General features: G+C 40.2%; 1 protein-coding gene across 1 annotated transcript in view; it reads right to left on the bottom strand.

Annotated features, from left to right (window-relative positions):
* LOC139547003 (inactive dipeptidyl peptidase 10-like) overlaps window positions 1-17,041 on the bottom strand; it is a 239,922-nt gene that overhangs the window by 35,876 nt on the left and 187,005 nt on the right. Inside the window, exons 6-7 of the mRNA XM_071356029.1 lie at window positions 2,334-2,386; window positions 91-172 (exon numbers count right to left, since the gene is read on the bottom strand). Coding sequence (XP_071212130.1) covers window positions 91-172; window positions 2,334-2,386 — 135 coding nt within the window. The remainder of the gene's footprint in view (window positions 1-90; window positions 173-2,333; window positions 2,387-17,041) is intronic.

Genomic DNA, 17,041 nt, shown 5'->3' with positions numbered 1-17,041 from the left:
GTGATTAAGTACACGGTGTGCAGTGTACACATCATAAACCCTACATTAGCATGAGTCATTTTCTTCAAGCTGACCCATAGGAATACTCACCAGCTGTTGATCCCGAACGCCCCAAGAAGCAAACTGCAGGACCGAGTCCGACACCTCTGGAGGGTTCAGCTCCTGTACCTCCCTGGTTGAAAACACAACATCATTATGCAGTCCCTCGTGTACAAAATTTCGAAGGATTATTCAGATTATCAGCAGTAGATTTGAGGTAGTGGTCTGCTTTCAGATTTCGGGTCATAGCCACACCATGATTCCGAAGGCATTTAAAAGCCATCCAATCATTAGCCGAATCAGACCTTCTTGCTTTTGCCAACACAGCATTCTGCTTCCTTATTATTTCAGCTAGTTCATCTGTATTGTTTGATAGGGGCATGCTTGTTGCATACTGTACATCCTGGAATGTTTTGTGGAAGTAAGAAAAGACTCATTCAACGTCAGGGATGAATTCAACTCTATTCCAGGCAATGTTTAAAACATCATGTAAAAAACCCTGAGTATCAAACAGCTTACAGTTTATATTCATGATGATACGTGGAGGTAATTTAGACATTTTACAATCCCTTACACAGACAACCTCACCGTGATATTCTTTGTAAAGACACCAGAACCATTAAAACGATGAGGAGTATTGGTTAAAATGAGATCAATCAAAGAGGATTTCAGAGGACCCTTCGCATTCAACCTTGTTACACTTTTGACAATCTGAGTAAGATTACAGGTGTTACATAAATTCTTGAGGTGATGAGAGTTGGATGTCAGGTCACCCATAAGCACGAATTCAGATTTGACATTGTGTGATAATAATTCAAAAATACAATCCAGAGAGCCAACAATAGCAGATGGGGGTTCTATAACAACAGGAGACAACCAGATTCAGGGATGCGCAGAGATTTACGGTATATTCAAAGACAGATATTCAAATTGCTTAGGCTTGGTAACAGAAGTCAGAATGGTCGCAGACAACTTGTCTTTTATGTATATAGCAACACCATCACCCTTAGATTTGTGATCTGCCCGAAAAACAATGCCAAAATCTTTGTCAGTGATAGATTTTTTAGAGACAGGTTTGAGGAAGCATAAATATATCTGGGTCTGTTTTTTTTAATCCAAATAATTACAAAATCAAGTTTCGGAAGAAGACTTCTTACATTTCTGTGCAGAAACTTCAAAACATTTAGACTTTTCAATTCAGATGGGGTAGAAATGTCAATTTCCTGACAGTAAAAGCAGCAACGTAATGACAAGTCTTGATTGTATTTTACAGCATTTGGATTTCCAGACCATACTAGAACCATAGTCCAGAGGACCCAGAGTCTTTAACACAACATATTTACAAATATTCATACTGTCTAGTGACATGATTAAGTACTGAAAGAATGTCAAATGGGAAAAACATGCAGAGTTCTCCAGCGCAATAGCGGGTATGGTATGGTTTCTGGATGCACCATGGGGGAAAACACTCAAAGCTCTCCGCATTTAAGAGGCATCAGGCCCTAAATGCGTCATCCTCAGTGTAAGCTTCAAGGGTAGACAATAGCAACAACAGCAACATGTTCGTTTGTAGCCGATCAATCAACGTGAAAAATAATCATAACAAGTTTTCTAAGACTAAAATAATAGGCCTATGAGGTTGCACACTAATAAGAAATAGGTCTAAGCTACAGTACATAAGCTACAATAAAATAACAATAAAGGCCAAGTAATAAAAATCGAAATTCATACAAGTTCCCGAGTAAAAATCCACACAAGTCTACAGGCTAACGATAAAATGGTGTGTGTGTGTGAATGTGTGCTGGAGGTGAGCGAAGCACGGGGAAGAAGGGAGCAATTGGCGGGGGTATCTGTACCAGACAGGCGAGGAGCGGGCCTGGATAATCGGAAGCAGAGTCAACAGACCGAAAGGTGAGGGCCAAGCAGTGCAGCATGTCACAGGAGTAGCCTAGGTACAGCCTAGGTACACCCGCTTGGGAGAGGCTTGTTTCGGGAGGCAGGGTACGAGAGGAGGCTTTCAACCAGACATGTGCATAGTGATGGAGCTTTCAGCACTTGATATCTGTTTGCTTTCTCCGATAAGAGAACAGATAGATTATCTTTTTTTATAGCCAAGTAACTTGTTGACTATGTAAAAAAAATACTGTTGTATCTGGAAATGATTACAACAAAAAAAAACACTTGCAAACGAATAAACAGAAGCGAGCGAGACACGCGGGTTCAGCTGCCTTCTTGGTAGGAAATTGCCTTCTATTTACTATTAGTCTACTCAAATCTTGACAGGTGATACATACCTTGTATGCAGGTTGTATATCAAGTAGGATGCCAGGAAAGAGTACAGGTACACCTAAGGAGAAATCCATAGCAGAGAATGTGTTAGCGCCAATACATAATCAGAAAAATGTGGTGTTGATGAAAGATTAATAAAGCAAGATGTATTTTCCATTATAAATGTTTTGCACATTATCCAAATCTATAATTGTTTTTATTTGGCACTGTGACCTAAATGGAAAGCTGGACAGAAAACTTTTGCATATCTATAAGGCCATTAAAACTCAATCTACACTGAGGGTACAAAACATTAGGAACACCTTCCTAATATTGAGTTGCACCCCCTTTGGTCTCAGAACAGCCTCAATTTGTCAGCGCATGGACTCTACAAGGAGTCGAAAGTGTTCCACAGGGATGCTGGCCCATGTTGACTCCAATGTGTAAGGTTCTGCTTTTCTTTTCTTAGTCAACCTTATGTTCTGTTTCTTTGTGTTCTGGAACGTAGCCCTGTTTCTTTGTGTTCTGGAACGTAGCCCTGTCTTTCATTTTTGTTCTTTCATTGATTTCACCTGTGTTTGTTTCTCACCTGGTCTCATCAGCTCCCTATTTAGTTCAGTTCTTTCTGTTTGTATGGTTGTGAGGTATTGTTTGTTTTTGACTGCCTACCTGTGTTTGACCATTGCCTGCGACCACGATTCCTGCCTTCCGTGAAGGCCTAATAAACATCTGCCGCGCTCTGCGCGTGAATCTACACCTTATTCTCCCTGAGTATTAATTACACAATGCTTCCCACAGTTGTGTCAACTTCTCTGGATGTCCTTTGGGTGATGGACCCTTCTTGTTACACACGGGAAACTGTTGAGCGTGAAAAACCCATCAGCGTTGCAGCTATTGATACACACAAACCGGTGCGCATGGCTCTTACTGCCATAGCCACTTCAAACGTTTTGTCTTGCCCATTCACCCTCTGAATGGCACACATCCACAATCCATGTCTCAATTGTCTCAAGGCTTAAAAGTCCTTCTTTAACCTGTCTCCTCCCCTTCATCTACACTGATTTGAAGTGGATTTAACAAGTGACATCAATAAGGGATTATAGCTTTCACCTGGAGTCACCTGGTGCTCTTAATGTTTTGGACACTCGGTGTATATCCATTGTTTTTGATTGCAGACGGAGCCTGGACCATTCAGGAACATCCAATACCTCTTGGAAAGCCAGTCTGGTGTGTCTTTGGCATTAAAATGGGTGTAATTGTTTAAGTTGTTAAAAATAAAAACTTCCCAAGGTTTATTAAAAAGACTACTGCAGGTTTTTCTGCCGTCAATAAGGGATCATAGCTGACATCAATGAGGGATCATAGTTTTCACCTGGATTCACTTGGTCAGCCTATGTCATGGAAAGAGCAGGTGTTCCTAATATTTTGTCCACAGTGTATATCCATCCACACAGCTTTTAGTTGTCATCAGGTGAAGAGGGAATTTCTAAGTGGCGCTGTATGGGTAATCAGTGAGCTCATTTGCATAACAATATTACCGTAATCTCACCCTTGAGCATAGTGATAAATACAGTGGAGGCGCTCATCTTAACCAGAGCTCAATTGCCCATGGAAATGGAGTCTGCTTGGCTGATTATACCAGTCACCCTGCCTTCAGTCTTCATTTTGGTTCTCCTGTTTGAGTTGCCCGAGAAAATGTTCACTGAAAAATACATTGCATCGTCACTGGTCACTCATACTCACACTCAGAAGGCTGTCTTGTCTACTCTGACACTGTGATAGGAGACATTTAGGAATGTTCTTTTCATAAGATTGTCAACAGTTGGCTAAAATGGCTATGAGAGAAAGTGAGGATTAGCCTCTCAGACTAACAAAGCCTCTTAACAGCTTTGATATGTTTCATGAGTGAAGGGTGGGAAGGAGGGGTAAGATGTTTTGGTATTATTTTTTGAATCTGTGAATCTGAGAGGTGGGTTTAGGTGTGATGAATGTGAACGATTACATCAAGACGAAGAGGTGAATATGAGCTTTATGTGTGAAGGAATACTTCGATCTATATTTGACCTGGACGAATACTTCGCCAAGAAGCATGAGAACCACTTCCATGTTCTAAGTGTCGTTTTCACAAATGGAAGGACTATGCAATGACATTTTCTCTGGGTGAGAATGCCAGATGATCTGAAAAAAATTGATAACACTTTACTTGACACCCAGCGTCATAACATGTTGTGAAATTGTCCTAATATGTCATAACAGCTGACATAACTTGTCATAACATGGTCATAACACTGTGATGACCCATATATTTACGCCTGTTATGGCGCCTATTATGTTCTTTTATGGCTGGTTATGACACCTACATAAGAGTGTCAAAACCCACATTTATTGAACTGTGTTTTTTTCCCTGCCAAAAAGTTTCCTTTCATTTTAAAGTGTGTTTTTTAAGTCCTATGTTGTTGTTGTAATTCATTATTTACAGTCATGTTTCTTTTTCACCATATTTTAAATAACTTGCAAAAAATACACTTTATGACACGGTCAAGAAGCATTATGACCATCATAATCATATAAGCCAGATAGGTCTATCACATACACGCCCTTATGTTAGTCATCAGTCAAAAATAGGGTGTCTAAAATCTGCTCCGAAATTTATCCCAGTCATCAGAAACAGTGCATTGGGGTAGGGGCATGTCTGACATAAATTTGTGCGTAATTACAATGATAATTTAATATGGTCAATTTCAGAAAATGTTATATACTGTGCATCCAGAAAGAATTCAGACCCGTGACGTTTTCCACATTTTGTTACGTTACAGCTTTATTCTAAAATGGATTAAATACATTTTTCCTGCATCAATCGAATCACAATACACAATAATGATGAAGAAAAAAAAGATTTTTCATTTTTTTTTTGCAAATGTATTAAAAATCAAAAACTGAAATCAGACCCTTTGCTAGGAGACTCGAAATTGAGCTCAACGGGAATCCTGTTTCCATTGATTATCCTTGAGATGTTTCTACAACTTCATTGAAGTTCACCAGTGGTAAATTCAATTCATTGGACATGATTTAGAAAGGCACACACCTGTCTATATAAAACGGTGCCACAGTTGACAGAGCATGTCATAGCAAAAACCAAGCCATGAGGTCGAAGGAATTGTTCGTAGAGCTCTGAGACAGGATTATGTTGAGGCACAGATCTGGGGAAGGGCATAAAATAATGTCTGCAAAATTGAAGGTCCCCAAGAACACAGTGGCCTTCATCATTCTTAAATGGAAGAAGTTTGGAACCACCAAGACTCTCCTAGAGCTTGCCACCTGGCCAAACTGAGCAATTGGGGGAGAAGGCCCTTGGTCAGGGAGGTGACCAAGAACCCAATGGTCACTCTAACAGAGCTGCAGAGTTCCTCTGTGGAGAATCTTCCAGAAGGACAACCATCTCTGCATCACTCCACCAATCAGCCTTTGTGGTAGAGTGGCCAGACAGAAGCCAATACTCAGTAAAAGGCATATGACAGCCCGCTTGGAGTTTGCCAAAAGGCACCTAAAGGACTCTCAGACCATGATAAACAAGATTCTCTGGTCTGATGAAGCCAAGATTGAACTCTTTGGCCTGAATGCCAAGTGTCACATCTGTAGGATACCTGGCACCATCTCTACGATGAAGCATGGTGGTGGCACATCATGCTGTGGGGATGTTTTCAGCGGCAGGGACTGGGAGACTAGTGGGGATTGAGGGAAAAATGAACAGAGCAAAGTACAGAGAGATCCTTGATGAAAACCTGCTCCTGAGTGCTCAGGACCTCAAACTGGGGCGAAGGTTCACCTTCCAACAGGACAACGACCCTAAGCACACAGCCAAGACAACGCAAGAGTGGCTTCGGAACAAGTCCCTAAATGTCCTTGAGTGGCCCAGCCAGAGCCCGGACGTGAGCCCGATTGAACATCTCTAGAGAGACCTGATAAGAGCTGTGCAGTGACGCTCCCCATCCAACCTAACATGGCTTGAGACGATCTGCAGAGAAGAATGGGAGAAACTCCCCAAATACAGCAAGTTTGTAGTGTCATACCCAAGAAGACTCGAAGCTGTAATCACTGCCAAAGGTGCTTCAACAAAGTTCTGAGTAAAGGGTCTGAATATTTATGTAAATGTAATATTTTTTTATTATTTTTTGTGGAAAAATGTATAAAAACCTGTTTTTACTATATCATTATCGGGTATTGTCTGCAGATTGATGAAGAAAAAACGATGTAATCAATTTTAGAATAAAACTGTAACGTAACAAAATGTTATAAAATTCAAGGGGTCTGAATACTTTCCAAATGCACTGTAACATAAACATATTGTTGATGGTGAAATGGAATGTTTTGCCTTGTGTGGTAGGATTTGTGGGTTTTGACACTCTTTTGCAGGTGTCATAACAGCCACAAAATAATGCAATATACACTATATATACAAAAGTATGTGGACATCCCTTCTGCTATTTCAGCCACACCCGTTGCTGACATGTGTATAGAATCGAGCACACAGCCATGTAATCGCCATAGACAAACATTGGCAGTAGGATGGCCTTAATGAAGAACTCAGTGACTTTAAGCGTGGCACTGTCATAGGATGCAACCTTTCCAACAAGTCAGTTTGTCAAATTTCTGCCCTGCTAGAGCTGCCCCGGTCAACTGTAAGTGCTGTTATTGTGAAGTGGAAACGTCTAGGATTAACAACGGCTCAGTCGCGAAGTGGTAGGCCACACAAGTTCAAAGACCGGGACCGCCAAGTGCTTAAGTGTGTAAAAATCGTATGTCCTCGGTTGAAAATTCAATACCGAGTTCCAGACTTTCTCTGGAAGCAACATCAGCACAATAACTGTTCATTAGGGAGCTTCCTGAAAGGGGTTTCCATGACTGGACAGACGCGCACAAAGGGGGGACCAACTCCATATTAATGCCCATGATTTTGGAATGATATGTTCGATGAGCCAGTGTTCTCATACTTTTGGTCATGTAGTGTATATCACAACAGGTCTAAATATATGTGTCACGACAGTGTTATGACCATTTTATAACAGGCTATGACAAGTTATGTCAGCTCTTATGACCGTGTCATAACGTGTTCATGCGCTGGGTGTCAAGTAAAGTATTACTGAAAAGGTAGTTATTTCCATTAAAGGCTCAAAAAGCAATCCAATAGATATTCACACCTTACTGCTATTATTGCTAAATGTTTTTCATATGATTGGCAGGAAAACATATACATTTAAACTTTGCCTTAATGATCCCAAACTGACAATTAACAATAAAACGTATGCCTATTGAAACACACCTAAGGGAGACATATGCATCACAGCATTAAACGCAGCATTAAATGCCAAAGGAAAGTAACCACTCTAAAAGGTAAGTATTCAAGTCATGCGAAACATACATAACGATACCGAGCCACACATCTAAGAGAAGATACATACTATTAAGATGGATGGCTACAACCAAAGCTAAGATCCAAATATTAACTTCAGGATATCCTACTCCCTGCTGCTATAACAGGCTATATTTAACAATTGGCACAAGCTAACATACCGAGCTTGGAGGCTATTGCTGCTGCATAGCGGTAGCACTATTATGATAAATTCATAAGACAACTGGAGATGGTGGTGCAGTGGCCATGATATAACTCTCAATAGACTCAGGCTGTCAGTGTGATGATGATCACATCTGGTCACATCATCTCAGTAGAGCTCAGTTCCAGTCTCCATCAAACCGGTTCTCACAGAGCTCACTCCACAGCATGTGAGGGCAATGCCTCTAGAATGGAGGTGATCAGGGCCACCAACAGCTATAATGTAGAACCATGTAAACATTATACAACTTATCAAGCTGCTTGCACAGTGTGACTTGGTACATCTGTAATAACAGTTCATGTACAAAAGTAATCTGCATGATTTTATGAGATGACGAGTCATATACATTTATTCAGAAACATTTTGGTAAGGATTTTTGATTCCCGATTTACACAGATGAGGTAAAACATCATGCCTTATATGTTTTCCGTTTGTACCGTACTTTCCCTAGTAAAATGTGTACATTGATTAAAATGCATCTTTCATGGTAGTCCACAATTTGTAAAAATGTGTACATTGATAAGTATATATGCTTCCTGGTAGTCCAAAATGAGACCCCTAACAGATTGTTCTGCTCAACAACCAACGATCTGTTTTCAATTTTTTAACAGAAGACAAGCAAAGACAGGGACTTGACAAAGTACAATGCATATACTGTCACGATCGTCTGAATGAATGGACCAGGGCGCAGCGTACGTAAGAGTTCCACATGTTTAATAAATCAGAAACTCACCAAAAACAATACAGAATACAGGAAAACGAAACGTGACGTTCTGGGCTGCTCACAGGCAGCTACACAAAAACAAGATCCCACAAACAACAGGTGGGTAAAGGCTGCCTAAATATGATCCCCAATCAGAGACAACGATAGACAGCTGCCTCTGATTGGGAACCATACCAGGCCAACAAAGAAATAGAAAACATAGATTGCCCACCATAGTCACACCCTGACCTAACCAAATAGAGAATTTAAAGGATCTCTAAGGTCAGGGCGGGACATATACGGTAAACATTTAGGACAGAATCCTGACTTGAGATCCACTTGTGTAACTAGAGTATTTGCGGATAAATCAATGATGATTTATGCATTTGTTGAGTTAAGCATCTGGAAGAATGATTTTGTTCTGCCCTTAATCTATTTTACATTAGTGTTGTACAGTGTACAAAACTTAAATGTTATATGTGCAGTATAATACTCATGACATTTTCCAACATCAAATACCCACGAATGAGTCAATTCTAAAACTACAGTCTCCACGGTGAGCTGAAAGAATAAAAAGCAATATCCACAACCTTATTATTTTGATTTACAAAAAAAAATTCTATGCTATATGTATTCCTACCTCTGTTCGGTCCTGTATGGCTGATGAACTAAATAATCCTTATTGTTTTTCTTTAAAGTTTGAATTAGACCATGCACAGTAGATATGTTGTTGGGGGTTAGACTATATGGGTTGTACAGCATTCCTCAAAGCATGAGAAGGAGGAGATAATAAACAATACAGAACTTCTACTGTATATACTCTGTATTCTCTAGATATACAGTACCAGTCAAAAGTTTGGACACACCTACTCATTCCAGTGTTTTTTCTTTATTTTTACTATATTCTACATTGTAGAATAATAGTGAAGACATCAAAACTATGAAATAACACATATGGAATCATGTAGTAACCAGAAAAATGTTTAAAAAATCAAAGTATATTTTATATTTGAGATTCTTCAAATTAGCCACAATTTGCCTTGATGATAGCTATGCACACTCTTGGCCTTGAATGAGTAGGTGTGTCCAAACTTTTGTCTGGTACTGTATATTTTCCAACAAACATCCATTGCTATAAACCTTGCACTGTAGACCTTGATTTTAGATATTCTACCAGACTCAAATGTTGACAGGTTGTGATATTAGCAGTTTGTTTCTTTCTGGCATAAGTCAACAAATATTCTGCCCCTAGTAATCTTTGGAAATTCTGTAATGCAATTCAGACAAGAGGTAACAAATGCCTTTCTCTATTCTGCAATGATAATGAGTTTTCAGTAAGGGTGCAGAGCCTGTTTCTATCTTTAGAAACACACCTGAGAGCACAGTCTCTTATCTCCGCAGCATGGATCACGCGCCTCAACCATCATTATAATGCCACACTGAGGCTTTAAAGGCACAATCTGTGATTTCAACAGTCTGACCCTTCCACTTTACCCCTACAGGCAGGCACATGAACGGATAGGAGTAAACCAGTGCCCAGCAGATGCCACTTTGCCATCCTACAAGCCTTCTGGGTGGTGCTATATATATTTTTTTGTATAAGGTTTTGTTGCTGTTGTTCTGAACACATTGCCGCAAGTCATCGCAATGTCATGAAGTTAGCTACCCACCACCCTGTCCGTTGGTTGTGCCTGTTGGTGTGCCCTGTCTGGAGGTTGCACCTTTTTCCTACTCTGCTCTGTACTAAGATTGTGCATGCCCGGTATCCAAACATACCTTGAGATGCAGTCACTGGTTGAATGTGGGTAACTAGCTACCTAGTTTAAATATCAACAGTACTGCCACCGCAGCATAACATTTGATCAACACTTGATACCACTCGAGTTACATAATCATCATCAATAATCGGTCTGGAAGACAGACAGAAAAGAGCAGCTGCATCAACAACACTCGCTCTGACCCAACTACATAATGTCCTCTGTCGGCAGCAGCAACACAGGTAGTCTAGACCCTAGCTAACCACCATATATTAAAATATCCACACAAGCCACTAGCCAGCCATACAGTGTATATGTTGAGTTAGAAGATATTGAAAATTATACTATGAAGTTAATATTTAAGAGCAATGAAGATAAATCACAATCAGTAAAAAAAATGTAGCTAGCTAACTAGCAGATTTACATTCACCTTCCACCCTCTCTTCCCATGTCAATCATGTCTTTAGGAGGCACTGTAACTAACTTACTTACAATTTGTGATGAGTGAGTGTGCTGTTGCAGAAATAAATAGGCCTATGCTCAAAAATGTAAAATGGCATGAATTTTGAGATTTTTTTGTTTTTTTGTCCCTTTTTTTCACCTGTAGGGGATTAGGTTGGGCGAATGTAAACAATCTTACATTTAATATTGTTAGGCGTATGTCATGGTTTTGTTGTAGTAGAACCAATTACCATTTCTACCAGAACCCTCTTGGCATTTTTAAAAGAAAGGTTTGTGAATGCTTGTTGTTTTAGTTGCTTCTTGTTTTAGATGTTCCTTGACAGACGTGACATTAAAAACACTGAAGAATATAACTTGTGTTTTCAGAGAGAGTTTCAAGATATAAAGATAAGACAAGTCATGTTTCTACATTACGCTGTAATGAAATGTTCCTTTAGAAAGTGTTCACACCCCTTGACTTTTTCCACATTTTGTTGTGGTACAGCCACAATTTAAAATTTATTAAATTGAGATTTTGTGTCACTGGTCTACACACAAAGCCCCTTTGTTATGGCAAGCCTAAATATGTTTAGGGGAAAAAAATTGCTTAACAAGTCACATAAATTGCATGGACTCAATCTGTATGCAATAATAGTGTTTAACAATATTTTTTTTAATGATTAACTCGTCTCTGTACCCCACACATAAAATTATCTTTAAGGTCCCACAGTCGAGCAGTGAATTTCAAACACAGATTCAACCCCAAAGAACAGGGAGGTTATCCAATGCATTGCAAAGAGCAGCACCTATTGGTAAATGGGTATAATTTTTTTTTGAATATCTCTTTGACCATGGTGAAGTTATTAATTACACTGGATGGTGTATCAATACACCCACTCACAATAAAGATGCAGACGTCCTTCCTAACTCAGTTGACGGAGAGGAAGGAATTTCACCATGAAGCCAATGGTGACTTTAAAACATTTGCAGAGTTAAGCAGACTGAAGCAGGTTTTCCCATTTCTTTTCATCCTGAAAAACTCCCCAGTTTTTGTCAATGTCAAGTATATCCATACCATGATGCAGCCACCACCATGCCTGAAAATAAGGAAGTAGTTACACAGTGATGTATTGTGTTGGATTAGCCCCAAACATAAGGTTTTGTATTTAGACCCCAAATAGTTTTTGCAGTATTACTTTAGTGCCTTGTTGCATACCTATGCATTTTATTCTGTATATTTGTATTCTTCTTTTCACTCTGTCATTTAGGCCATTAATGTGGAGTCACTACAATGTTGCTGATCCGTCCTCAGTTTTCTCCCATCAAAGCCATTGAACTCTGTAGCTGTTTTAAAATGACCAATGTCATGGTGACATAACGGCAAGCAGTTTCCTTCCTGTCCTGCAGCTCAGTTCAGAGAGACGACTGCATCTTTGACGTGTCTGGGTGGTTTAATACATCATCCACAGAATAATTATTAACTTGTCGTTATCGTTACCCATCTACCAATCACTGCCCTTCTTTATGCTCCCTGGTCTTCGTTGTTGAATCTGTTCTTGAAATGTAATACTTGACTGAGGGACCTTACAGATGTTGTATGTATGGGGGACATACATGTCAACCACAAAAAATTCACAGAGTGAGTCCATTTAACGTATGATTTGTTAAGCCACATTTTACTACTCAACTAGTTTAAGCTTATACTGTGTACCAAGGGTGATATCGGAACACAATTATTATCTTCTGTTTTAAAATCAGCTCAACATGGTAGTTATTCATCGAGCGGGCAGGCCTCGGCTTGAGCCTCGCACAAATGTATTTTCAAAGTGCCAGTAGTGTCTGACAGACTTAAGCTCGTCTTGAGTTCATGTCGATCTATGGCGGATGACGGAGCTTTGAATCGATGCGAGGAATCACTGCAAACATCTAACAGCAAAGTATGTGTCACGCTGCATTCATAAAGAAAACAACAAAGTTGCAGCAGACACGTGATAAATATTAATAATTGTGGTATGGTTGTTCACCGTTTTAAACTTAACTTGAATTTGGACCAAATAATGTTTTTCTCGCCGTTTACCCACATCATTGAGCACTGGAAAGTAAAATGTTTATATTATTATAGCTCCTATAGAGCAAAGCATTCTGGGAACACTAGGAAGTGAGACCTCAAAAGTGTACCTTGCCTGGTTGCATCAATATTAACAAATAAAGGAATGAATGAATATAGCATAACAGCTGTCAGTCTAAACTTTCATTATATGTACTGTAACATTTCATTTAATCAGCCATACCGAATGTATTGACGCCCAGGGAATTGAGATATCCTGCAGCTTGAGATTAAACAGACAATACTTCAATAACAATATCGACAGCCCCGATTCATACACTTGTCCAGCCTAATTCTTAAAGCGCAGTCAATCTATATGAATGGCATGTATGTAATTACAGTAAGTGGATGTGGAAATCAGAGTGGCATGTGTTAGAATAGCAGGACTAATTCTCCATATCAAGCGTCGGCATGTAAGTGCTCACAGCTGCTGGTGTTTGTATATTTCAATTGCAAAGCCTCACCGACAGACTCGGATAATGTAATTATAATACATTAGAGAACTGAAATGTTCACATTTGAAGTTTAAAGTGATGGTAATTGCCGTATTGCTGCCATCTTAAACTGGGATAATGTACTTTGTAGTTGTTGGGGTTTTAATTGTTCTTTTTTTTTAATTTGAGAGGCGGGGCCAATACAAAGGAGAGAGGGAGTATAACCCTACTAAAAGCAGCATTGCCCAATTTGTCGAAATAAAGTGACATGATGTTAAAAGATGTTCTTTGTTCTACAATTTACATCAGACTACCGCAACAAATAGAGAACACTAAGTTCTCACATCTCACCAGAAAAATGTTATGTCTTGCCTGGAACTAAAACTTGTATAGCTCTTTAGGATCACGGTTGGTGACCACTCAGACAGTTTGTGAGACTCTGAAGTCTGAACATTGCCCAACAACTCCCCTGGGATTTATAAGTAGATCTGTGTCTACAAGTCTATGTGTTAGAAGCTCCTACGTTTGAGTGAGGTAGAACAAAAGTCAATCATACAACCCCTCTTTCCCCAGGGTGTCACCTTGAGGAGGAGAAAAAAACTGCCTAATGGTTAGAAAGACAAGCCCCTCACCGGAGGGTTGCCAGTTCAAATCCCGGGTCTGACAGGAAAGTGAGCTGGCAATTGGAGGTTGCTGGTATCAAATCCTAGATGCCATTGCCTGCTGTTATGCCCTAGAGCAAGGCACTTAATCCCCACAACAACAGCTCCCCGGGCGCCGAGCGTGGCAGCTTTCCGCACCTCTCCAAAAAATGGAGATGTTTTTCAGAGAGGTTGGTTTAAAAGCAGAAGTCACATTTGAGATGGACCAATAATGTGATCTAAACTGTCAACACCTGAGCGTCTACAAAAAAACAATATTTTGGGATTATCTCCTCACACTTCCCCTCAAAATACACCTTCCAGCCCTCTGTGCAAATACAATGTTAAACGGCGGTGCAAAACAGGAGCGCGTGGCTTGCCTAAGACAGAAAGCCTTTTGTTTGTTTTGGGATATTGCCTTTTTTGGCGTAAGCCTCCGCCAACACGGGAAGGCAGGAAAACACAGACACCTTGAGCTTTCGCTAGACTCTGCTCTGTGTGCGTCCCTATGGGTTAATCACTACACCTGACTGTGTAGCAGCACTCCGAAAACCCATCTTAAAGGCCCACTTTTTGCAGCCGTTTTTGATCATTTAAAATCATTAGACACCCATTGATTCCCTTCCCTGAGCTTTATATTAAACCAAATGGCAGGGATGCCGTTTTGTTGTTTTCCAGTGAAAGAGTGGGCCTTTAAAGCTGCATGGCTGTTACGAACGTGTCTAAATGGAACTTACGCAGCAGCGCATGTCAATCGTCTCATTATGGCACTGATAAGGCAGGAGGAGGCGTGTAAAATGTTCATGCTTGCAACACCAATGTTGATTAAACCACTGCTAACAGTACTGGTGACTAATAAGAAAATTGGCTATTTTTAATGATTGAGAGGGATAGTTCCATCTCGTAAAAAATGTCAATAATTGAATGCTGTCAGGTCATATGGCAACACATTGAATGGCTAACCTCTCAGGCTAGTAAAAACACATGTTAAGTCTAGCATAACTCACATTTACATCAATGTGGCACCTCTTTCTCAGTTCCATGTATCCATAAAAGCAAGCATAGGCTATCGCACGGCATACACAGTGCATTCGGAAAGTATTCAAACCGCTTGACTTTTTCCACATTTTGTGACGTTACAGCCTTATTCTAAAATTGATAAAATATTTTTTTCCCCTCATCAATCTACACACAATAACCCATAATGACAAAGTGAAAACTGATTTTCTTAAATGTTTGCAAATGTATTAAATATAAAAAACAGAAATTCCTTATTTACAGGCATGTCAGAGCAAAAACCAAGCCATGGCATGGAAGGAATTGTCCGTAGAGCTCCGAGACAGGATTGGTTCGAGGCAAAGATCTGTGGAAAGGTACCAAAAAATGTCTGCAGCATTGATGGTTCCCAAGAACACAGTGGCCTCCATCATTCATAAATGGAAGAAGTTTGGAACCACCAACACTCTTCCTAGAGCTGGCCGCCCAGACAACCTGATCATTTGGGGAGAAGGGCCTTAGTCAGGGAGGTGACCAAAAACCCGATGGTCACCCTTACTGAGCTCCAGAGTTCCTCTGTGGAGATGGGATAACCTTTCAGAAGGACAACCATCTCTGCAGCACTCCACCAATCAGGGCTTTATGGTAGAGTGGCCAGATGGAAGCACTCCCCAGTAAAAGGCACATGACAGGCCACTCTGATGAAACCAAGACCAAGAACTCTTTGGCCTGAATGCCAAGCATCAGGTCTAGAGGAAACCTGGCACCATTTTTACAGTAAAACGTGGTGGTGGCAGCATCATGCTGTGGGGATGTTTTTCAGCGGCAAGGACTGGGGTACTAGTCCGGGTCGAGGGAAAGATGAACGGAGCAAAGTACAGAGAGATCCTTGATGAAGACCTGCTCCAGAGTGCTCAGGACCTCAGACTGAGGCAAAGGTTCACCTTCCAACAGTGCAACAACCTTAAGCACACAGCCAAGGTAACGTAGGAGTCGCTTCAGGACAACTCTCTGAATGTCCTTGAGTAGCCCAGCCAAAGCCCAGACTTGAACCCGATCTAACATCTCTGGAGAGACCTGAAAATAGCTGTGCAGCGACGCTCCCCATCCAACCTGACAGAGCTTCAGAGGATCTGCATAGAAGAAGGGGAGAAACTTCCCAAATACAGGTGTGCCAAGCTAGTAGTGTACCTATGGAGACTCAAGGCTATAATCTCTGCAAAAGGTGCTTCAACAAAGTACTGAGTAAAAGTGAATAATTATGTATGTGTGATATTTCCGTTTATATATATATATATATATATATATATATATATATATATATATATATATTTATTAAAAGATTTCTAAAAACCAGTTGTTGCTTTGTCATTATGGGGTATTGTGTGTAGATTGATGAAGAAAAAAGCAATTTTAATCAATTTTAGAATAAGGCTGTAACGTAACAAAATGTGGAAAATGTCCAGGAGTCTGAGTACTTTCCCAATGCACTGTACCCTCATCAGATCTTTGTCCTCCTCTGCATTTTGAACCGGCTCTTAGCTACCCTACTAACCATCTTCTGGTGATTGGTTCTATCATTCCACAAGGCTTGTGAGAATGCAGACTGCATTATACAAACCGGTATCTGAATCAAGATGACTGTTGTTGTGAGCCACTCTCATGTTCTCCGGTCTGCTATTAAACAGGATGAAAATTGGCTCCACACCAAAGTGCCTAAAAGGAATGGCTTTAATGCGCTCCAGAAGAATTAACGTGAGAGAGGAGCTATATAGGCAGCAGGAAAAGATTTGTGTGGATCACTGAAACCAAGTAGTGTTTTAATGGACACACTTTGAGAGCCATAGGCTAGAGTGTCTATGTATACTGACTGAATAAGAGTTCATATTTTTAATAGGTTTTGATGTTGCTTTTTGCAAGCAAGCTATTCAATTCCATCAGGGCATTCAGTTGATGAAATTTGTGAATGGCACTGGTTTTGAAGCTGTCACTGTTTATTGAGTATCCAATGTTTTTCAATGATAGGTTTGGAGACATTATGAC

Source organism: Salvelinus alpinus, chromosome 20 (assembly GCF_045679555.1).
Source record: "Salvelinus alpinus chromosome 20, SLU_Salpinus.1, whole genome shotgun sequence".
Taxonomy (NCBI): domain Eukaryota; kingdom Metazoa; phylum Chordata; class Actinopteri; order Salmoniformes; family Salmonidae; genus Salvelinus; species Salvelinus alpinus.
This window is presented reverse-complemented; position numbering and strand designations above follow the sequence as displayed.